Here is a 24,406-nt window from a genome sequence, read left to right on the forward strand (position 1 = left end):
AAGCCCTATATCTGATAAGGGCTTATGTCCACAATAGATAAAGACACCTTAGAATTCTACAATAAAAAAACAAACAACCTGCCATTTAAAAATGGGCAAAGGCACTGCACTCCAGCCTGGGTGACAGAGTGAGATCCTGTCTCTAAAAACAAAACAAAAAAAATGGGCAAAGGGCTTGAATAGACATTTCTCTCAAGAAGACATACAATGGTCAAAAAGCACATCAAAAGATGCTGAATATCATTAGTATTAGGGAAATGCAAATCAAAACCACAATGAGATACTACTTCACAGCTACCTACTAGGGACCATAATAAGGAAACAGAAAATAGTAACTGTTGGTGAGGATGTGAAGAAATTGGAACCCCTGTGCACTGATAATGGGAATGTAAAATGGTGTAGCCGCTGTGGAAAATAGTTTGGTGATTTCTTAAAAAGGTAAACATCCGAGCTCTATGAGGCATAAATAACAACAACAAACAATAACAGAAAAAGGTAAACAGAATTATCATGTGACCCAGAAATTTTCCTTCTAGATTTATAAATTCCCCAATTTAAAAAACAAGTGTTCAGGCCGGGCACAGTGGCTCACGCCTGTAATCCCAGCACTTTGGGAGAATGTGGTGGGTGGATCGCTTGAGGTCAGGAGTTCAAGGCCATCCTGCTCAACATGGTGAAACCCTGTCTGTACTAAAAATACAAAAATTAGTTGGGCGAGGTGGCACGCACCTGTAATCCCAGCTACTCAGGAGGCTGAGGCATAAGAATTGCTTGAAGCCAGGAGGCGGAGGTTGTAGTGAGCTGAGATTGTGCCACTGCACTCCAGCCTGGGCAACAGATCGAGCCTATACCTCAAAAAAAAAAAAAAAAGCAAACAAGTGTTCAGACAAAAACTTGTACATGAACGTTCATAGCAGCTTTAGTCACAATGAAGAAGTCTAGTTTATTTTTTTTCTTTTGTTGCTTAAGCTTTTGTTGTCATATTGAAGAAACTACTTAGAAAAGGTAGAAACAAACCAAATAATGTCCATCAGAAGGTGAATAGATAAACAAAATATGATACTTCTATATAATGGAATATTACTCAGCTGTAAAAAGGAATGACGTACCACAAATGTTATGGCATTACGCTAAGTGAAATAATCCAGACACGAAAGGCTACATATTGTATGATTTCATCGATATGAAATATTCAGAATAGGCAAATCAATACATGGAGAAAGCAGATTAGTGGTTGCCAGGGGCTGGGGGCTGGGGGCTGAGGACTGGGGACAGGGTAGAGTAAGGAGTGACTGCTTAATTGCTTACAGGTACAGGGTTTCCATTTGAGCTAGTGAGAAAGTTCTGGAATTAGATGCTGATGGTTGTAGAACATTGGCAGTGTACTTAATGCCACTGAATAGTATACTTTAAAATGATTACAGTGATACATTTTGTTATGTATATTTAACACAATAAAAAAGATGTCTTGGTGAACCCTCAACTCGCCCGTTCAAAACCCACAAAAGTTATAATAGTCTACTTCATAATGGATAATTGATGCCCTAGTAGCCATTCTCTTGGGCTGACCCAAGCTTTGGAGGACAGATCCTACTTAGGATTAACTGTGTTCTGGGTAATGGCTTGGAGAGCATTCCTCTTCCATGAGTAGTATCCCAATTAACTGCAAATCTCTGTGAGAGGTTGCTGCAAGTAGCCTAATTGTGTAATACTTTTGATTTCTTAGGTAATCAGATTTGATTTAGGGTGCAACTCATGCTGTCAACTGCTTATGCACTTCCTTTTAAGACGGAGAATAAGAAAGAAAGAAATATATCCATTAAAGTTATTCATTTGCAGATTCTGTTTACTGTTATTTGTTTGGGGCACTCATGACCAGGGAGGGCTGTTTCTAGTTAATGTTTTTCTGACCTCTCGGATAAGTAGTTTCTCTCTCATTTTTCTCTTAGTATCTTTCTGGGAATTTCACAATCCAGGGCTGCAGTAAGACACATGTTTGTATCACTTAGCTCAGAAATGGAATTTGGAGCTGACTTAGTGTTTTTGGCTGTTAAGCCCTTGACATTTTACATTGGTGAAGTTTCACTGTGTCCTCTGCAAACAGGGACAATGGAAAGGTTGTTATATGGAATGTCTGTAAATTCTAATACTCGAAGCGGACCCAGGAGTGGTAGGTCTCATAATTAAAAACATTCAGACAATCACTGTCTTTGTTTTTCCCTCTAGTGGTGCCTGTGGAGAGGTAAAGCTGGCTTTCGAGAGGAAAACATGTAAGAAAGTAGCCATAAAGATCATCAGCAAAAGGAAGTTTGCTATTGGTTCAGCAAGAGAGACAGTAAGTACCAACAAAAGGCTGCTCACCTTTTATTAACACGTCTTCATAACTTCCCAAAATAATCTTAGCTTGATGATTTTCAAACTCAGGAATAACCCCCTGCTTAGATGGATGAATTTGTGAGTATCAAAGAACATGGAAAATTTGGGGGCATCTTTGATTAATCTAGAAACTTTTACTTATAGATAATTTGGTTCCAAAAGTATTTAATTGTACATAATAATGAGCATAGCAGGAAGTTTTTTTTTCCTTCTTCTTCCAAGTTCAAAGTTGTTACAAGATTGTTTTTACAATAAATGACAGGAAATTAGAGAAAAAAATTCAGCCATAATCCCCACTGTAACCCCACAGCTGTTTTCAGTTTTCCTTTTCCTTCTAGGTTTTGTTCAGATGAAATCGTGTTTTTAGATGGTTGAAATCATCTTGTATGTACAGTTTTGTATTTTGCTTTTCTACAAATGCATTATGGCATAGACTTTTGCCTAATACATCCTTTTTGATGACTGAGTTTTCATGTCATCAACTTTATTGTAATTTAACCATTTCTTTGGCTGATCATTTAGACAGTTTCTTATTCTTTGCTGTTCTGGGTAATATGGCAGTGAGTATCCTTGGTTTGTGGATTAGCCATAGATTTTTAAATTTTTAATTAAATCATTGAAATAGCCTTTCTTTATAGCAGTCATTTATTTTACTACTTTTTTTAAATCCACATTTACTATGTGGGAGAGATGGCCAAATGCATTGGTCTTTCCACATGTGACTCAAAAAAGTAATGTAAAACACAGCCTCTAATCACATTTTCCCTTGTGGCCAGCTGTTTCTGGCTATTATACTTTCACATTCTTTAAAGATCAATTTTTTTTCCCCCTAGACAATGCCATTCTCACATGGCAAGAGGAATTTCCTTTTTGTGTTCACTTTGTTATAGATCTTTTTCCCTATGATTGTAAGATTTGTTTCCCATTTAGGGGAGAAGAAAATACCAACTAGATTGTTAAAAACTGGGAGTAAAATTTTATGTTTTGATTTCATTATTTGAATCAGATTGGACCCTTTGTGACCATTCTGTTATCAGAGTATACCCTGACTTGGTAATGAGTTTAGCAGCTTACAGGAAGAGGCAGGCTCTTAAAATTAAACATCTGGGTTTCTTAGCTGAAGTTCATTTTACATAAATATGTAATTCTATCTCCTCTTTGCTTGTGGAGGGTGTAGCCCAGGAAGTTGAGTTACTTGATTCATCCTTTTGGAATTGTAACAGAACAACTTTAGTACCCTGAAGCCTCTTGTCAGAGTCTCAGTAAATATATGAGCCTGCTATTGAAGTTGGAACCTGTATCTGCTCTATTAGTAGAAATTTGACTTGACATTTTCTTTATGCAGTTTAATTGAACACCTTCTTGTTCATGTTTCTTTTATCATTTTAATGAATGTAAATAGTTCCATAGCTAATAAGTAGGGTTTACTAATTAAAAATGAACACAGTGGAAAGATACTTGTTTCTGACTGTGGAGATTAGGGCAAGGGACTTCCGTTTTCTGAGCCTTGGTTGCCCCATCTGTAAGATGGGGATTCTGAGGCTTATGAGACATGATCTCTGTAAATAAAGAGCTTGGCGCAGGGCCTGGCCATTTATTGAATGCTTACTATTTGCCAAGCATTTTACAGAGTTATTTTAGGTGAAGTATTTAAGTCATTGACCTCTGGGCTTTGATTTCTTTGTATGAATAGAGTTGGGTTTGGAACTCAGGCAACCTTGAGTCAACTAAGTTTAACTGTAAATGTTTTTAAAAATATATTATTAATAAACTCTGTTATTCTATTTTCAAAGGACCCAGCTCTCAATGTTGAAACAGAAATAGAAATTTTGAAAAAGCTAAATCATGTAAGTATTATTGTAAGATATGACTCATACTTAGATTTATTTATCTCAAAATATGAGAAGAGTATAAAGCCTTTCAGTATAATAAAGATATTGGCCGGGTGTGGTGGCTGATGCCTGTAACCCTAACACTTTGGGAGGCCGAGGCAGGCAAATCACCTGAGGTCACGAGTTTGAGGCCAGCCTGGCCAACATGGTAAAACCCTGTCTACTAAAAATACAAAAAATTTGCTGGGCATGGTGGCACATGCCTGTAATCCCAACTACTCGGGAGGCTGAGGCAGGAGAAGTGCTTGAATCTGGGAGGCAGAGATTGCAGTGAGCCAAGATCGCACCACTGCACTCCAGCCTGGGCGACAGAGTAAGACTCTGTCTCAAAAAAAAAAAAATTAAATGAATAAATAAAATAAAGCTAATATTAACCTGAGTTCTTTAACTTATGTGTACATGTACATGCATGCCTAGTTGTCATATAGCTGGGAAGAGTTTTACCCCAAAATGTTATTGAGTGAACAATACTATATAAAGATTTCATGATTAAATAATTACATGATATTTCTTCTGAGTTAGTTCTTGACCAAAAGACATAACAATTATTCTATCTCGTAGACACAACTGGTTATATTGGAGAAGACAGTGTTAATTTTAGTAAATTTGGTTTAGTTATACCTGAAGTTTTAACACCTTTTAATACCTTTTATTTGGAGTAATCCAAATAAATCCAAGCGTATCCGTTAAGTATGACAACATCCTGTCCTTATATCTGATTAAATGGTGTCTGTGGCCTTGTTGGATGTAAGTAGTTCTTATCTTTTTGTGCAGTGATGACTCTGTCTCAATGAAAAATGTGTCTCACTTTTAAAAAGTGAGAAGAAAAATTAGCGGGTGGGCCTAATCTTATCTTGCTTTTTATTGGTTTTTTCAGTTTCTTCATTAATTCATGAGCACCCATGAAGGCGTAAGCTCATTAGGCACTGGCATTAAACTCAAGGCAAGACCACTCTCCTGTCCAGCTAATGATGATCTTATTCTGGCTTTTTTTTTTTGAGACGGAGTCTCGCTCTGTTGCCCAGGCTGGAGTGCAGTGGCGCAATCTTGGCTCACTGCGAGCTCCGCCTCCCAGGTTCATGGCATTCTCCTGCCTCAGCCTCCCGGATAGCTGGGACTACAGGCACCCACCACCACACCCGGCTAATTTTTTGTATTTTTAGTAGAGACGGGGTTTCACCATGTTAGCCAGGATGGTCTCAATCTCCTGACCTCGTGATCCCCCCACCTCGGCCTCCCAAAGTGCTGGGATTACAGGCGTGAGCCACCACACCTGGCCTTATTCTGGCTTTTAACCTCCAAACAGCAAAAAGATTTCTTCTCTGTTGTTCTACCTCTCCAAATCCCCCCAAAAAGTCAGTAGAAACTGAGGAGCAATTACTGTTGTTGACACAGTACTTCAACAGGTTCCTTTAGAACTCAGTGGGTGGACCTGAAAACCCATGAGAACCTGAGTGGCTGACCTTCCTGCTTGGCTTTCTTCTGTTTCTTTTGCAAATTCTTCGTCCTCCCTGAATTTGCCAGGTCCTTTTTCCAAGAGATGGGGAGTCTCTCTTTAACATACACACACAGATACACACACACACACACACACACAGGTATTTTTAGAGACCGTCTCTCTCTGTCACCCAGGCTTCAGTGCAGTGGCACAATCATAGCTCACTGCAGCCTCAAACTCCTAGGACCAAGCGATCCTCCTGCCTCAGCTTCCTGAGTAGCTGGGACTATAGGCATGTGCCACCATGCCCTTCTGGGAGAGACGAGCCCTCCAATTTTCTGGGGTGGGGTTGCATCAGACCTACCCTTAAGATAAACACAAATGCTCAGGGAATTTTCTCTGATGTCAGATGATCTTCAGACATAACATTTGTACAAATACGGTGTCCAGTGCAATAGAGAAGAATTCAAAACCCTAAAAAAGATTTCTAGACATATTTATTTGCATTTTACAAGGGCACATGGAACTCTTGGGAATTAAACATGGGCTCATGAGTGCATTTTGATGCTTGGGGACAATAAATAGAGTCTAGTGGCCAAGAGAGGCGGAACTTTGCAGTCAGAGATTGATGTGGAGAGTTTTTGAACACTTATCATGCCAGGCTGTTTTGTGGACCCAGGCAGTGGTAAGCACAGATAGAACTGTCCTTTCCTTCCCTCACGTGACTTTAGTGTGGAGACAGACCTGGGTTCCTATCTCAGTACTATCAAAGAAACTGAGAAGTCATTTGAAAAGTTTATTTTACTTATTGGAACCCCCGTTTCCTCAGCTGTACAATGAAGACAGTAAGAATACTTATGTCACAAGGTCAGTGTGAGAATTTAATGAGACGTGCTCCTAAAGCTTTCAGCACAGACAACACACTTGGAGAGTGACAGAGATCATTAATTCCCTGAACTGCTTTCCCAGTGTGACCTAAATGGAAGGTGTGGGTTAGTAGCTTCTGATTCCTGGTAGAGAGACCCTTTTAGCTGTGACAGCCCCAGTCAATGACCCTGGAGGTAGTGGACACTAGAGGAGATAATTCACACTGGTTCTGACTATCAGGTATCTCTTCATGCTCTGTTAGCTCCAGACCCCACCCATTTTTGGATAGGTACTGGCACTGCCCATTATGAAGCCAACCAGAACCAAGCAGTTCCCATTTTTCCTTCTCTCTGTTCCTTTTCTATGTGTGGCTTTTCTTCTTTCCTATTTGTTTATGTATGTATGTATGTATGTATATATGTATGTATGTATGTGATGCAGTCTCCCTCTGTTGCCCAGGCTGGAGTGCAGTAGCGTGATCTCGGCTTACCGCAACCTCCGCCTCCAGGGTTCAAGTGATTCTGCCTCAGCCTCCAGACTAGCTGGGATTACAGGCAGCCGCCACCACGCTCAGCTAATTTTTGTATTTTTAGTAGAGATGGGGTTTCGCCATGTTGCGCAGGCTGGTCTTGAACTCCTGACCTCAGGTGATCTGCCTGCCTTGGCCTCCCAAAGTGCTGGGATTATAGGCGTGAGCCACAGCTCCTGGCTTTATTCTCCTTTAAAAGGTACTTTTTACAGCCATGCATGGTGGCTCATGCCTATAATCCCAGCACTTTGGGAAGCTGAGGTGGGAGGATCACTTGAGCCCAGAAAGTCGAGACTGCAATAAGCCATGATCACCCCATTGCACTTCAGCCTGGGCAGCAGAGTGAGAGCCTGTCACAAAAACAAAAGCAAAATAAAACAAAAAACACAAAAACCTGACCATATGACTCAAGCTGCCTGTTTATGTTTTCCCCATCCTACCCAGAGGTAATGCCATTACCTTGAATGCTGTGTGTACTATCTTCCGCCTTTTTTTTTTTTTTTTTTTTTCCTGAGACAGAGTCTTGCTCTGTTGCCAGGCTGGAGTGCAGTGGCGTGATCTTGGCTCACTGCAACCTCTGCCTCCCGGGTTCAGGCGATTCTCCTGCCTCAGCTTCCCAAGCAGCTGCGTGCTACAGGTGCATGCTACCACGCTCAGCTAATTTTTGTATTTTTAATAGAGACAGGGGTTTACCATGTTGACCAGGATGGTCTCGATCTCTTGACTTGGTGATCTGCTCGCCTCGGCCTCCCAAAGTGCTGGGATTACAGGTGTGAGCCACTGTGCCTGGCCTGTCCCTTGCTTTTTTATTTTATTTTAATGTAATGTAATGTAATTTTATTTTATTTTAGTTTTTAAAATTTTTTTGAGATGGAGTTTCGCTCTTGTTGCCCAGGCTGGAGTGCCATGGCATGATTTCGGCTCACTGCAAACTCTGCCTCCCGGGTTCAAGTGATTCCTAGGTACAAGTGATTCTCCTGTCTCAGCCTCCCAAGTATCTTGGATTACAGGCATGCACCACCACGCCCAGCTAATTTTTTTTGTGTTTAGTAGAGACAGTGTTTCACCATGTTAGTCAGGCTAGTCGTGAACTCCTGACCTCAGGTAATCCACTCGCCTTGGTCTCAAAAGTGCTGGGATTACAGGTGTGCGCCACCGCGCCCAGCCCCTTGCTTTTCTAAAGCCACATATATATATGTATCCCTAGATAATACAGTTTTACTGCTTGTTTCTGAACCTTATAAAAATGGTACACATTGAGTGTCCCTTATCCATAATGCCTGGGACCAGAGGTTTTTGGATCTTGAATCTTTTTGGATTTTCGAACATTTGCATTGTACTTCCTAGTTGAGCATTCCAGATCCAAAAATCTGAAATCCCAAATGCTCCAATGACTATTTCCTTTGAGTGTTGTGTCAGCTCTCAGAAAGATTTGGGGCCAGGCGCAGTGGCTCACGCCTGTAATCCCAACACTTTGGGAGGCTGAGGCAGGTGGATCACGAGGTCAGGAGTTCAAGACCGGCCCGGCCAAGATGGTGAAACCGTGTCTCTACTAAAAATACAAAAATTAGCCGGGCGCAGTGGCAGGCACCCATAATCCCAGCTACTCGGGAGACTAAGGCAGGAGAATTGCTTGAATCCCAGCAGGGGCAGAGGTTGCAGTGAGCCAAGATTGCGCCACTGTACTCCAGCCTGGCGACAGAGTGAGACTCTGTCTCAGGAAAAAAAAAAAAAAAAAAAAAAAAAGATTTGGATTTTGGGATCATTCAGATTTTAGATTTTTGTATGTGTGAAGCTCAACTTGTATCATACTCTTTGAAGTCTTTTGTGACTTGCCTTTTTCATTCGACATTATGCTTCCAAGACCCATCTATGGTGGGAAAACTGGGCATTCATTCATATATTGTGGGAAGGTTCCATTGGAGGATCTTAATCAGAGTGATGAGTGATGAATATGATGAAATACACATTATAGGAAGATCAATCTGGCAAGTTTTACCACTCTTTTGAATCTAAAACCAAAAAATCTGATGGCTCTTTTTAATTCTGATATAACTACAATTCTCCTCTGTGCTGATGAATACTCACCAAATCTTTTATTTACCCACTGAGCTTAACTGTCTTCCGTCCTTTTTATCGTAAAAACAATAGGCATGCCCAACCGGGCATGGTGGCTCACTGCTGTAATCCCAACATTTTGGGAGGCTGAGGCGGGTGGATCACTTGAGGCCAGGAGTTCAAGACGAACCTGGCCAACATGGTGAAACCCCCTGTCTACTAAAAATACAAAAATTAGCTGGGTGTGGTGGTGCACGCCTGTAGTCCCAGCTACTCAGGAGGCTGAGGCAGGAGAACCGCTTGAACCTGGGAGGTGGAGGTTGCAGTGAGCTGAGATCGCGCCACTGCACTTCAGCCTGAATGACAAAGTGAGACTCTGTCTCAAAAAAAGAAAATGAGGCTGTCTCAAAAAAAAGAAAAAAAAAGAAATAAAAATAAAAATAAAAAAAATAGGTACGCTAAGTATAAAGTCATGATATTGTATAGGCATTTTAAAATGTGCAGTACTCTCTCCCTTACCCTCAGTGTTCTTCCATGCATCCTGCATTGATCAGCGGTCAGGAACTGTCAGCCATGGAGGGTGTGTGTGTGTGTGTATGTGTGTGTGTATCTGTCCGTCTGTCTCTCTGTGTCTCTCTGCCCCCCCCGCCCAAGTGTGTTTTAGAGTTCTTATAAAATTATAATTTTCCTCTTCCTTCAAAAAATGGTAGGATCTTGTTCCATGGGGTCCAGTTGCCTGGAGGTTCCAGTTGCCCGGAGCTTAAATAACCCTTATTTGGCAGCATGGCTGGGCTCCTACTTGACCGCTTTTATTCATGCTACTTGTCAGTCTCCCTCAGGGTTCCTTAGGCTGTCCTCGAGTACCTCTGCTCTGGGGCAGTGAGGAAGTGAGGAAGAAGACTGGGAAGAGACCCAGCCTACATTCCCAGGTAGCATCCTTGCATATGAAATATGAACTAGTCTCTCACCATCATGGTGAGGTGGAAAATTTCTTGCATGTTCTCACTGAGGAGTCGGCTAGATCCTGTCTGCCTTCTCCCCTGATTGAACTTCAAGCCTCTGGAGGCAGGGGGCCAAATGCCTGGTCTTGGCCTCCCTGTCCCTCTGGGCAGACAGTTCTAAGCTCTTGTGGTTTTCCTCTTGGGAGTTTCTCACTACTTTCCCTTTTTTCTCCCCCTCTTCTTAGCCTTGCATCATCAAGATTAAAAACTTTTTTGATGCAGAAGATTATTATATTGTTTTGGAATTGTAAGTAGTCAACTTTTTACAACTTCCTGTTCCCATTCAAATGCTTATAAAGCCACCAAAGAATCTAATGTAGGCTTGCCTTTCTCATCCTGGGGGACCTCAACGTATGTACGTAGTAGTGGGGCCCACAAAGTCTGTGTGTAGGGAGTTAATATCAACCCTAAAAACCCTCCAATGTTTCCAAAGATAGGTGGTTGGGACTCCAGGTCCTGGATCTGTGGCCTGGGCTTGAACTCCACTCTGCAGTTGACTAGCTGACCACCCATGGGTGAGTTTATGTCACCTCTCTGAGTCTCGTCTTCCTAGTGTTAAATGGGGATTATAATGAGCCCCCACATGCAGAGTCCTTGTATGAATTAGATGCTTTGAGGGATGGAAATCCCCCAGCAGAGCACCTGGCACATGTGTGTACTCACCGTGGGGCAATATTGTTATAATTGGCTCACCATAACTGTGGGTTTTCACATCCATGTATTCAACCAACCTCAGATTGAAAACACTTAGGAAAATAAAATGGATGGTTGTATCTGCACCAAACATGAACAGACATTTTTCTTGTTATTTTCTAAACAGTACTGTAGAACCACTATTTATATAACATTTACATTGTATTAGGTTTCGTAAGTAGTTTAGAGATTATTTAAAGTATCCAGGGCCGGGCATGGTGGCTCATGCCTGTAATCTCAGCGCTTTGGGAGGCTGAGGTGGGTGCATCACCTGAGGTCAGGAGTTCGAGACCAGCCTGGCCAACATGGTGAAACCCAGTCTCTACTAAAAATACAAAAATTACCTGGGCATAGTGTCACACACCTGTTAGCTACTCAGGAGGCTGAAGCAGGAGAATTGCTTGAACCCAGGAGGCAGAGGTTGCAGTGAGCTGAGATTGTGCCACTGCATTCCAGCCTGGGCCACAGAGTGAGACTCCATCTCAAAAAAAAAAAAACAAAAACAAAAACCACACAGACACACACACACACACACACAAAATTAGCCAGGCGTGGTGGCACGTGCCTGCAATTCCAGTTATTTAGGAGGCTGAGGTGGGAGTATCACATGAGCTTGGGAAATCGAGGCTGTAATGAGCTGTGATTGTGCCACTGCACTCCAGCTTGGGCAATGGGAGTGAGACTCTGCCTCAAAAAAAAAAAAAAAAAAAAAGTAGATGGGATGATATACATAGATTGTATGCAAATCGTATGCCATGTTATATAAAGGGCTTAAGCATCATGAATTTTGGTATCTGAGAGGGCTCCTGGAACCAATCCCCCCTAGATACTGAGGGACAACTCTACTCTGACATATCTACCTGGGTAGGCCTTTCTACGCAGGTCCTTTCAACCCAGGACCAGGTTGTATGGTGGCTCCTGAGTATCTTTCAGTGTTTTGGTAGTTTATTTCAGGGGTGATAATGTCTTGTGTTATTTGGTGTAATCAGAATAACTTCTTGTCTCATTTCTGGAAGATACCAGTCTTGATATCTGCTCCTGCATAAATATTAAGTGTTTCTAGGAGCAGCTATTGTGGCAGGCACAGAATGCTTTGCTCCTAGTTGGCAAATGGTATCTATGCAGGGTGATCATTAAGACATATAGAAAACAGGTTGGGTGTGGTGGCTCACACCTGGAATCCCAGCACTTTGGGAGGCTGAGGTGGGCGGATCCCTTGAGGCCAGGAGTTCAAGACTAGCCTGGCCAACATGGCAAAACCCCCTCTCTACTAAAAATACAAAAATTAGCCAGGCATGGTGGCACATGCCTGTAGTCCCAGCTCCTCGGGTGGCTGAGGCATACAGAATCACTTGAACCTGGGAGGCAGAGGTTGTAGTGAGCCGTGATGGACAGAGCAAGACTGTCTCAAAAAACATATGAAAAAAGACTATATGGGAAACAATACCCCTGATCACAGCACTAGGAGAGCCTGCAGCCCCCTGTGGATCTTAAAGGAATATCTACTGCTATCAAATAGGAGATTGTTACCTGACTGAATCTAGTTAACATAGTTTAATAAAAGCGGTAAAACAGGGCTGGGTGCAGTGGTTCATGCCTGTAATCCCAGCACTTTGAAAAGGCTGAGGTGGGCAGATCACCTGAGGTCAGAAGTTCGAGACCAGCCTGACCAACATGGAGAAACCCTGTCTCTACTAAAAATACAAAATTAGCCAGGCATGGTGGGGAATGCCTGTAATCCTAGATACTCAGGAGGCTGAGGCAGGAGAATCGCTTGAACCCGGGAGGTGGAGGTTGCGATGACCAAGATCGTGTCATTACACTCCAGCCTGGGCAACAAGAGTGAAAATCCATCTAAAAATAAATAAATATATAAATAAAAGAATAACCTTGCCAAGCACCGGTGCCAGGAGCTTTTCCTACATCAGTTATGTCTTAATTTTTATAACAACCATCAAGGTAGATGGTATCATCCCCATTTTTTAAGTGGTCGAAACAAACTCAGACAGGTTAAATAGCTTGCCCAAAGTCCAAAAGCTGGAAAATGGTAGAATTGGGGTTCAGATCCTGGTTGTCTGTTTGTAAATTTCTGTTTACTCTTCTACATCAGTCTCAGAATCATCTGTGGTGTGTGATAAACATGCAAACTCCTGACTGGGTGCAGTGGCTTATACCTGTAATCCCAGCACTTTTGGGAGGGCAAAGTGGGCAGATCACTTGAGGCCAGGAGTTTGAGACCAACCTGGCCAACATGGCAAAACCTTGTCTCTACTAAAAAAAATAACAAAAATTAGCTGGGCATGGTGGCGCATACCTGTAATCCCAGCTACTTGGAAGGCTAAGGCATGAGAATCACTTGAACCTGGGAAGTGGAGGTTGCAGTGAGCCAAGATTGCACCACTGTGCTCCAGCCTGGGTGACAGAGCAAATGTCTCAAAAACAAAAAAAACAAAAACAAAACAAAACAAAAAAAACCCAAAAGCAACTCCTGGGCCCCACTTCCAAGCTACTGAATCGGATTTTTTAAAGTTCCCCAAGTGCCTCCAATGCCCACTCCTTTCATCTCGTTCCTTAGTTTCCAACTGGGACATCTGATTGTGAATAAGGCTGATTACCTCATTAGTTTTAAAAATGGGAGTCAAAAGTGAATAAAAAGTCAACTGTTTGCTTGTCTTAATGAATTTGTTTTGTTTGTTTTATTGTCTTCTGTCCAAGTGCATTTTCCCCCAGGGAATGAACCCCTTGCCTTGCCTTTGTGTTTCAGGATGGAAGGGGGAGAGCTGTTTGACAAAGTGGTGGGGAATAAACGCCTGAAAGAAGCTACTTGCAAGCTCTATTTTTACCAGATGCTCTTGGCTGTACAGGTAAGAGAAGCCCTCAATTATTTTGACAGATGACTTTCTTTTAGTTGAATTACTCCCTGAATTAGGCAGAAATTGAGGGACCGTCGATTAAAACTCAGAAGAGAGGCCAGGCTTGGTGGCTCAAGCCTGTAATCCCAGCACTTTGGGAGTCCAAGACGGGCGGATCACGAGGTCAGGAGATCGAGACCATCCTCGCTAACACGGTGAAACCCGTCTCTACTAAAAAAATACAAAAAACTAGCCGGGAGTGGTGGTGGGCACCTGTAGTCCCAGCTACTCGGGAGGCCGAGGCAGGAGAATGGCGTAAACCCAGGAGGCGGAGCTTGCAGTGAGCTGAGATCCAGCCACTGCACTCCAGCCTGGGCAACAGCGAGACTCCGTCTCAAAAAAAAAAAAAAAAAAAGAGATAGCATGGTCCTATGTTGCCTAACTTTAGCTTGGAGGTATTTCTGGAGGGGTCTTGATCATTAGGTTCATTAGTTCTGCTTGATCCTTGTAGAAGTCTCTCTTAACTCAGAGTGGGAGCTGGGCAGGTTTGAGGGCAAAGCTGCAAGTTGTGATGATTGTGACATGGGTTGGTCCCCCATGGCTCAGAACTAGGTGTTTCCCTTCAGGTGCAGCATCCTGTTCACGGCAGTGGGCTGGCCGGCAGGGCACGCACAAAGCCGTCTCTATTCAGTGAGTGTTAGATGAACAAATAGCTGGTGGCACTTGCTTTGAGGAACATCACCATTTCCCAGACCAAATGTGGTTGTGGCCATTCCCTTCCACAGTCTCTTCTTGAAAACCCACTCCATGCAGGAAATGCAGTGACTGGGAGCAATCCTTGTACAGAGTGAGAATCAAGAGAAATTTTTTTTTTTTTTTTTTTTTGAGACCAAGTTTTGCTCTTGTTGCCCAGGCTGGAGTGCAGTGGTGCGATCTTGGCTCACTGCAACCTCCGCCTCCCGGGTTCAAGCGATTTTCCTGCCTTAGCCTCCCGAGTAGCTGGGATTACAAGCATGCGCCACCGTGCCCGGCTAATTTTTTTGTATTTTTCTTAGAGACAGGGTTTCTCCATGTTGATCAGGCTGGTCTCAAACTTCCGACCTCAGGTGTTCCACCTACCTCGGCCTCCCCAAGTGCTGGGATTACAGGCGTGAGCCACCGTGCCTGGCCCAAGAGAAATTTTTTTGTGATTGGTCTACGTAGGTTTGCCCTCCCTGGAGGTTTCACCAGATCCATTTCCCAGTGAAGGTTTTGCAGAAAATGTTTGTTCTAGCCCAGAGGGACATCTAGAGAAGACTGAAGCCCCTAAACACAAGCCTTTTAAATTTATTTTTGTTTTATTTTATTTATTTATTTATTTTTTTGAGACGGTGTCTCGCGCTGTCTCCCAGGCTGAGTCTCCCAGGCTGGAGTGCAGTGGCACGATCTCGGCTCATTACAACCTCTATCTCCTGGGTTCAAGCAATTCTCCTGCCTTAGCCTACCCAGTAGCTGGGATTACAGGTGCCTGCCACCACACCCCGCTAATTTTTTTTTTTTTTGTATTTTTAGTAGAGATGGGGTTTCACCATGTTGGCCAGGCTGGTTTGAAACTCCTGACCTCAAACAATCCACCTGCCTTGAGCTCCCAAAGTGCTGGGATTACAGGCATGAGTCACCGTGCCTGCCCACAAGCCTTTTTAAAAAAAATTTAATTTTAATTTTTGTGGGCACATAGTAGGTGTACATGTTATGGGGTACAACGCAAGCATTTTTAATAGTGGCTGTCACCTACTCAGTGTATTGCTCCCTTATTGGTTTATTCCATTTATTTATATTAAGTAGCCAAGAATATTAACATGAATTGAGTACAGTTTGTGGATATGTGAAAATTTTGTTTCCTAAAAAAAATGGCCAGGCGTGGTGGCTGATGCCTGTAATCCCAGCACTTTGGGAGGCTGAGGTTGGTAGGTCACTTGAGCCCAAGAGTTCCAGACCAGCTTGGGCAACATTGTGAGACCCCGTCTCTACAAAAAAATAAAGAAATTAGCTGGTTGAAGTGGCATGCATTGTGCCTATGGTCCTAGCTACTCATGAGGCTGAGGTGGGAGGATCACTTGAGCCGAGGAGGTTGAGGCTGTAGTGAGCTAAGATGGTACCACTGCACTTCAGCCTGGGGGACAGAGTGAGACCTTGTTTCAAGAAAAGAAAAAAAAAAAAGAGAGAAAAGAAAAGAAATGTGGCATAGTATGTTGGTGTTTGTTCATTTTTATATGCTATTTCAGACAATAGAGTTTTCAAAGACAAAGTCTTTGCATTGAGGAATAGGTTAAATCACGTAAACAGATAATTTACAAATATGTATTTGTATAGATTCCCTTTAAAAATATTCCCAGGACTGCAATAACCAAATATATCATTTTGGTTGAATTTTTGTGTTTATTTGGTATGTTCGCAAAACATTTTCTATTACCCATTTGTATTTGTATTGAAATTGACACCTTACATTTCTGCCATGTGAAGGGTTGTTTATTATCTTAAAGTGAAATGAAAGGTTGATTGTTCTAAGTTGCTTTTTTCATTTCCCTCCTTTTTAAAGATCTTCTCAAACAAATTTGTAAACTTTACCCCAACAGTTTTCTATGATTTTGGACAATATGATTGTGTGTATCACGGCTTACGGTTTCACCCAGCTGTGAGATGTGTGTGTTGGTAACTTTGATTCTACTTATCTACTGCATGAATCTGAGGGTCATGCCTGCCTTTCTGTGTAGTACCTTCATGAAAACGGTATTATACACCGTGACTTAAAGCCAGAGAATGTTTTACTGTCATCTCAAGAAGAGGACTGTCTTATAAAGGTAAGAAATTGGCATTCTGTATGTGGCTATTCCTGTAGATTCTTGTTCAGAAACTTTTAATTCCTCAAATAAAAAGTGGGAGTGTTAAAAGGTTGAGAATCTGACCTCTTACCAATTATTTTAGAGATCAGGTGACATTGCTCTTATCCAGATTTGAATGAGCATTTATTGAGCTCTGTTGTGTGCAAGTGACCTTTATGCTGAGAGGGAGAGAGCAGGGGTCTAAATGGATGAGTGGGCTGGGCACGGTGGCTCACACCTGTAATCCTGTAATCCCAGCACTTTGGGAGGCCGAGGCAGGCAGATCACCTGAGGTCAGGAGTTTGAGACCAGCCTGGCCAACATGGCAAAACCCCATCTCTACTAAAAATACAAAAATTTAGCTGGGCATGGTGGTGGGTGCCTGTAATCCCAGCTACTTGGGAGGCTGAGGCACGAGAATCACTTGAACCCGGGAGGCAGAGGTTGCAGTGAGCTAAGATCGCACCACTGTCCTCCAGCCTGTGCAAAAGGTCGAGACATCATCTCAGAATAGGTGAATGAATGAATGAATGAATGAGTAATCACGTGCCCTGCCTTTCCGTGTTTCTCAAGCCTGGCATCACTTTAGAATCTCTTGTTAGGATTTATGACATCCAGGCTTTACCTCAGAAGCTGAGAGTGGCACTCAGTTATAAGCATGTGTTTCCAGGCTCCCCAGGTATTCCATAGTACAGCCAAGTTTGAGACACTGGGGCCTAAGAACCACATAGAACTAATTAGAATCCTAAAGTGCCTGTGATAATGGCAATAAGCTTTTTGTAAGATTACGGGAGACATAGGTTAAGTTGGAAAGCCTGAGTGTTGATATTCCTAGGCTCAGGAATTTTAATTTAAGCAAAATTAAATGTCTTAACTTGCAAAGACATGAATCTGTAGATTCCAGATTAATGGCAGGTGTGAATTGTACGATAGAAACTGATCTAGCCTACATGTCTTCTTGGACTGGCAGACTATGTTAATCTTTTTATTTATGACATAGTTCAACATTATCCCCTTTTGTACTGAATTTTAGATTACTGATTTTGGGCACTCCAAAATTTTGGGGGAGACCTCTCTCATGAGAACCTTATGTGGAACCCCCACCTACTTGGCTCCTGAAGTTCTTGTTTCTGTTGGGACTGCTGGATATAACCGTGCTGTGGACTGCTGGAGTTTAGGAGTTATTCTTTTTATCTGGTAAGAAACATTTTCATTGCTTCACAGACTGGTAGGAGGTGATTAAATGAAGTCACAAATGTGTCTTGCTGTGTTGTCCAGGCTAGCATGCAGTGGCTTGATCTTGGCTAACTGTAGCCTCTGCCTCCAGGGTCAAGTGATCCTCCCACCTCAGCCTCCTGACTAGCTGGGACTACAGGCGCACACCACCATGCCCAACTAATTTTTCTATTTTTTGTAGTGATGGAGTTTTGCCATGTTGCCCAAGCTGGTCTTGAACTCCTGGGCTCAAGTGATCCTCCTGCCTTAGCCTCCCAAAGTGCTGGGATTATAAGCATGAGCCATTGTGCCCAGCCTAGCTCACTTTTTGACCATTGATATAAAGAAAAAGCTTGACTTTTCATTATGCTGAGAAAGAAATCTTCATATCTGAATGCCACTGAGAATGCCACTTGATTTCTTTTCCTTTCTCTCTCTACCAATATTAAGCCTTAGTGGGTATCCACCTTTCTCTGAGCATAGGACTCAAGTGTCACTGAAGGATCAGATCACCAGTGGAAAATACAACTTCATTCCTGAAGTCTGGGCAGAGGTCTCAGAGAAGGGTATGAATACGAAAGGGTTAAGAATTTGTGGTATGCTAAAATGTGTATGTGCTGTGGTGGGAGTTTCTTTCCAAATTCCATGGTGTTTTCTCCTGTCAATTCTGTTCTTATTTTCTGTTGTTAGTTTCACACCATTTGAGAGGCACTGGAAATTATTAAGAGTGTGCACTCAGGTCCTGGGTCTGCTACTACTTAGCTGTGTGGCCTTAGGCAAGTTATTTAACCTCTGTCTCCAATTTCTTTCTGTGTAAAGGGACCCTCAATAATCCCTACCTTAAAAGGTTTTTGTAAGGGTTAAGTATAATGTACACAAGTGCCTGGTACCTATTTTAGTGCCCAAAAAAAGTGCACTTGTAACTTTTTAGTTACAGGGTTTCCTTTGAGTAAGCAAGCATGTAAAAATGATGTCATTAGTTATCTTGTATTTTATAATTTATCCTGGCAACTTTAGTTCCCCAAAGAGAAAGTAGAAAATTAAATGTCAAATAATATAACATAGGCGATTGTGTTAAATGTCAGAATATTTAAGGAATAATAGTGTTGTAATATACAAGCCAGCGTGCATTTGTTGCTTGCTGGAGTAGTCAAGTTTTATTTCTGACAAGTCTGCAGTTCTCTCCCTGGCTAAGTAACTCTCACCCATCCATCTGTAGATGTCAGGGAGAGTTTGCTACGTATCCCAAGTATCTTAGAATTGGGTGGAAGTTTAGCTTTAATTAGTTTGACCTTGAGTCAACAGGCAACAAGAGAGGGAACAGGCAGCGAAAGAGGTGGTGACTGACATCCCAACAGCAGGAGACAGGGAGTATCATTATCATTCCTGGTCTTCTCATAGTACTCTGAATACAGAGAGTGAGGAAGATTAGGGGGCCCTGTCTGCTGACTGTGATGATCTCAGACCCTCTCTGCTCTTTCTGGATGGTGGCCTGTTAATTCTGGCATACTATTACGATTTAATATATTTATCCTTTTCACTGTGATTTGCCCAATTGTTGCTTTAGCTCTGGACCTTGTCAAGAAGTTGTTGGTAGTGGATCCAAAGGCACGTTTTACGACAGAAGAAGCCTTAAGACACCCGTGGCTTCAGGTGGGTGTGGGATAGTGCCTGCTAGCATAAAATACATGGGAAGCTCTGCTGCCTAAGAGACATGAGGCAGAGGACAGAAACATGTTTACTTTGTTAAGTCTGCTTAATCTAATTGTTTTAGATATATGGCGGATATCTTAGAGGATGGGTTACAACCTGTTTTTGTTTTTTTTTTGAGACAGGTTCTCGTTCTGTCACCCAGGCTAGAGTGCAGTGGCGCGATCTCAGCTCACTGCAACCTCTGTCCCTTGGGTTCAAGCGATTCTTCTGCCTCATCCCCCTGAGTAGCTGGGATTACAGGTGCATGCCACTATGCCCAGCTAATTTTTGTATTTTTTGTAGAGATGGGGTTTCACTGTGTTGGCCAGGCTAGAACCTTTTTGATGTTACTCATGGCTGTTGGATGTACAAGCTGACTTTCTGTCCTGTTCTGGTTCCACTTGACTGCCCCTAGTCTCCAGTTTGGCCTGTGTTCCTTTGAGGGCTTGTTCTGGCTCTAGCCCCAGCCATGTCCACCGTTCCTCATAGGTGGGGTGCATTCCAGCCATCTTCAACCTTAAATCAGGGAAGCTGCGGGAGGGGAGGAGGGCAGCCTCCCTAGGGAGAATCCAGCTGTTTCTCAAGCCCAAGTGACTGGGTACCAAGGGTCCTACTGCTTGTTCATTCAGGTGAGTAAACGTGTCCTTAGTGAAGGCTATCACCTGCACCTTTCATCTGTATTACTGCTGTGTTCCTGCTAGGGGTTGGGGCTGCCATTATTAAATGCTGACCTCACTTGGAACTGCCAAGAGTTGGAAGTACGTTGTGGCTTTGCTGGGTTAATCTTTAGTTTTGGAATTAGCTACGGCATTGGGCAAGTTTTTCTGATAGATGTCTGGTCTTCTGTTATGAGCAGTTCCATTCAGCACAGCCATGCCCCTTTCTATTAATTTTCTTTTGGTCTGTGTATTAGTCTGCTCTCACGCTGCGATAAAGAACTGCCCGAGACTGGGTAATTTATAAAGAAAAGATGTTTGATTGACTCACAGTTCAACGTGGCTGGGGAGGCCTCAGGAAACTTACAATCATGGTGGAAGAGGAAGAAGGCATGTCTTAATGGCAGCAGGGGACAGAGTGTGTGAAGGAAGTGAAGGGCGAAGAGCCTCTTATGAAACTGTCAGATCTTGTGAGAACTCACTCACTATCACTAGAGTAGCCTGGGGGAAACCGCCCCCATGTGCCAGTCTCCTCTCAACAGGTCCCTCTCTCAACACCTGGGGATTACAATTTGAGATGAGATTTGGGTAGGGACACAAAGCCAAACCGTATCGATCTGTTTTCTGTGGAGATGGGGGACAGAACCAGGTAGCTTGAGCTCTAGAGGCTGTTACTTGAGCTACATGCTGTTTCTCTGGGGATTATTGGTCCAGGAACTCCTTGGGCAATCCAGCCTCAGCCCCATACTTCTGGGACTCTGGGAAGACTGTCCACATTCTCTGTTCCAATCCTCTACACCTAACAGTTTTGCTCAGGCCAGCTCAGGTTGAGAACAACAAATCCTTAAAAAAAAAAAAAAAAAAGACAGATATATGTGTTTTGGATGTTGCCCTGGAAACTACAGTCTCCCCAGAAGAAATCTGTCAGATGATTTAGCATTTAATAGACCACACAGATTTGAAACAGCAGGACCCTGGAGGAAAGGGGTTTGGAAACAAAGGGTGCCTTTGCATGTGGGGATTTTAAGTTTGATGAAAAAGAGAAACATGTCTTTTGGCTCTTTTCATGTGTCCTAATAGGGAAACTCTTGGGTCTAAATGTAGAGGTACAGGAGCTGTGTTCATTTCTAACAAAAAAATAGAGCTGGCCAGTTGAGCCTGGGAACAGGGTTTGCATCTGCCTGAAATTTATGAGCAAGCATAGCCTATTTTTCTTGTACTTCTTTGTCTCAAAGAAAACTTATTAACAACCAAGGAGAAGGTGAAGTTCAACTCCGTTGCAGGGTCTCCCTGGAACACTCTTTTATCCACCTTTTGTTTTTGCAGTAAAAGGAGGAATGAGCATTGAATGAAGACAAAGATGAAGACTGACCATCTAAAACATCTGTTAGTGATAGTTTGGGTTTTATTTTGGGAAAATTCAGTGTTTTCAAAAAAAACCAAATGGTTTTGTGGGTCTGGCGCTGGACTGAGTGTTGGGAATGTGGATTCTGGTCTCTGTTTTGTCATTAACAGAGTACCCAGTTTTGGGAGCATCCCTTATATCTACTCTCTGCCTTGTATTTACTGCCTGAAATAGAGGATTTCTTCTGTTTGCTTTTAAGGGATATTATAATTTAATCTTTATTTTATTTATTGTTGGAGACAAGGTCTTCCTCTGTTGCCTAAACTGGAGTGCACTGGTGCAATTATAACTTACTGTAGCCTCGACCTCCTGGCCTTAAGGGATGCTCCCACCTCAGCCTCACAAAGTGCTTGGATAATAGGCATGAGCCACTGTTCCTGGCTAATTTAATATTTGGGAATAATTGTAGACATCATGAAGAAAATCAATATTTATTTATTTATTTCATTTTCTGAGACGGAGTCTCACTTTTGTCTAACAGGCTGGAGTGAAATGACACGATCTCAGCTCACTGGAACCTCTGCCTCTAGGTTCAAGTGATTCTCTTGCATCAGCCTCCCAAGTGGCTGGGATTACAGGTGCCTGCCACCATGCCCAGCTCATTTTTGTATTTTTAGTAGAGACGGGGTTTCACCATGTCAGTCAGGCTGGTCTCGAACTCCTGACCTCAGGTGATCCACCCACCTTGGCCTCCCAAAGTGCTGGGATTACAGGCATGAGCCACTGCGCCTGACCTGTTTACTTGTTTTAAATATAGGCCCGATTAGGCTTGTGACCACTCTGTTTGGCTTCACTGAAGGGCTGCTAAGAGATGGACTTTTGAGAGTGACACTGCAAGATAACTGAGATCCTAAGTAAGGCCATGAGAGGGTGTGGAGTGGAATCCAGATGAGCTTGCTGCTGTCATACGGCAATGGGGAGCTACACTGAGAAACTTAAAACAGAGTGACCTCAAGTGATCCGCCCTGCCTTGGCCTCCCAAAGTGCTGGGATTATAGGCATGAGCCACTGTGCCTGGTCCTTCTTTGCTTCTTTCTTTCTTCCTCCTTCCTTCCCCTTCCCTCCCCTCCCTTCCCCTCCTCTCCCTTCCCCTCCCCTCCCCTCTTTCCTCCCCCCTTTCCTCCCCTGCTCCCTTTTTTCCTTCCTTGCTTCTTTCCTTTCTTCCTTCCTCAGGGTCTTGCTCTCTCACCTAGGCTGGAGTGCAGTGGCATGATCACTGCACCATGACTTTCAGGCTTAAGTGATCCTCCTGCCCCAGTCTCCCAAGTAGCTGAGACTACAGGTATATGCCACCATGTCTGGCTAATTTTTAAATTTTTTTTTTTTTGAGACAGAGTCACACTCTGTCACCTAGGCTGGAGTGCAGTGGTGTGATCCCCGCTTACTGCAACCTCTGCCTCTCGAGTTCAAGCGATTCTCCTGCCTCAGCCTCCTGAGTAGCTGGGATTACAGGTGTGCACCACCATGCCCGGCTAATTTTGTATTTTTAGTAGAGACGGGGTTTCACCATGTTAGCCAGGCTGATCTCAAACTTCTGACCTCAGGTGATCCACCTGCCTTGGCTTCCCAAAGTGCTGGAATTACAGGTGGGAGCCTCCGTGCCCGGCCTAATTTTAAAATTTTTTTGTAGTGACACAGTCCCACTATGTTGCCCAGGCTGGTCTCAATTCCTGGCCTCAAGCAGTTCTCCCACTTTGGCCTCCCAAAGTGCTGGCATTATAGGCATGAGCCACCATGCCCAACCTAGTGTTTTAAAATTTCCATATCCATCAAATTGCCAAATGGTGGAGGACTTTACTGTATCCTCTCCCTTTGCCCACTGTGGTACGCTTGGCTCAGTGGGAGCCAAGTGGGGCTGGAGTTGGGTGGGAAAATCCATGAGGCATTGGAATCAGATAACTCTGGGTCTGTATTCTGCACATGCCACCTGTGAGTGGGTGAACTGGGCTTCTGGCCAGCACTCAAAGGCCACATTCCTAGTTATAGATGTTCCTTTCACCTTGCTGAAGATGAGGAGAGCTGCACCAGACCACCTCTCAGGGTTTCCTAATGCAAATCCTTGAACCCTGCAGAAGTGAGCATCAGAGAGGTGGGAGCTACTTTTATACACACTGTCTGTGCCCTCCTCATCTCCTGCTCCTGCAGCATGCAACACCTGTAATGCTTTGTTCTGTTTATTGTCTCCCTTTCTCATTAGACCTGAGCTCTGGGATATTGTGGGCTCAAGTACTTCTCACAATTTGTATGGCATCTGCTGGGTGAATTTTCCTAGGGTGCTGGACTGGTTGTTAGGATAGCCTGGGTGACTGGCCTCATTCATGGCAGGGGCAGCAGGTGGAGAGTGGTCCCGGAAGGATTTGAGGAGGTGCATGGAGTCAGGCCCAGCCTCTGGCCTCCTGATTGCCATCTTTCTCAGGAGCTGGGATACTAATTTAGAAACTCTTGACTGCTGAAGGCTTTGATTGACCCACTGAGAGCTTTTAGGCGTGTGGATGTGAGTCAGCCAGGATTGATGGAGCATTGACTGCTAATTAGACTCCTCTGGGAAGGTAGAGGGGGGCAACACATAATGCCTTCGCTGTGGGATCTTCATCAAGGGGATGATTCTTGGACGGACATCTTTTCCTCCCTCTTTCCAGGGGCATGCTAGCCCTGTCCTTCTAGGAGCTTTCTATCCTTCAGACAAGCTACTTATGTTTTTAATTCCCTCACAGGATGAAGACATGAAGAGAAAGTTTCAAGATCTGCTGTCTGAGGAAAATGAATCCACAGCTCTACCCCAGGTTCTAGCCCAGGCATTTGTATTCCTGATGATCACTAAATGTAGTCTGGGCTTAAGGAGCTGATAAGCAAAGATGATGTGTTTCAAGA

At 43.4% G+C, this 24,406-nt stretch overlaps 1 protein-coding gene across 6 annotated transcripts in view; it reads left to right on the forward strand.

The window, feature by feature from the left end:
• The window catches only part of CHEK2 (checkpoint kinase 2), a 52,048-nt gene that overhangs the window by 26,347 nt on the left and 1,295 nt on the right, over positions 1-24,406 (forward strand). Inside the window, exons 6-15 of one of the 6 annotated variants that reach the window (XM_073006840.1) lie at positions 2,227-2,335; positions 4,170-4,223; positions 10,347-10,408; positions 13,619-13,718; positions 16,460-16,546; positions 17,601-17,764; positions 18,233-18,558; positions 19,350-19,435; positions 19,964-20,103; positions 24,250-24,282. In XM_073006840.1, coding sequence (XP_072862941.1) covers positions 2,227-2,335; positions 4,170-4,223; positions 10,347-10,408; positions 13,619-13,718; positions 16,460-16,546; positions 17,601-17,764; positions 18,233-18,558; positions 19,350-19,435; positions 19,964-20,068 — 1,093 coding nt within the window. In that variant the 3' untranslated portion in view covers positions 20,069-20,103; positions 24,250-24,282. Of the gene's footprint in view, positions 1-2,226; positions 2,336-4,169; positions 4,224-10,346; positions 10,409-13,618; positions 13,719-16,459; positions 16,547-17,600; positions 17,765-18,232; positions 18,559-19,349; positions 19,436-19,963; positions 20,104-24,249; positions 24,319-24,406 lie in introns of those variants that run through there. The other 5 variants (XM_073006841.1, XM_073006839.1, XM_038006296.2 and 2 more) reach the window with 5 other exon arrangements.

The sequence above is a fragment of the Chlorocebus sabaeus genome, chromosome 19, assembly GCF_047675955.1.
Source record: "Chlorocebus sabaeus isolate Y175 chromosome 19, mChlSab1.0.hap1, whole genome shotgun sequence".
In the NCBI taxonomy this organism is placed as follows: domain Eukaryota; kingdom Metazoa; phylum Chordata; class Mammalia; order Primates; family Cercopithecidae; genus Chlorocebus; species Chlorocebus sabaeus.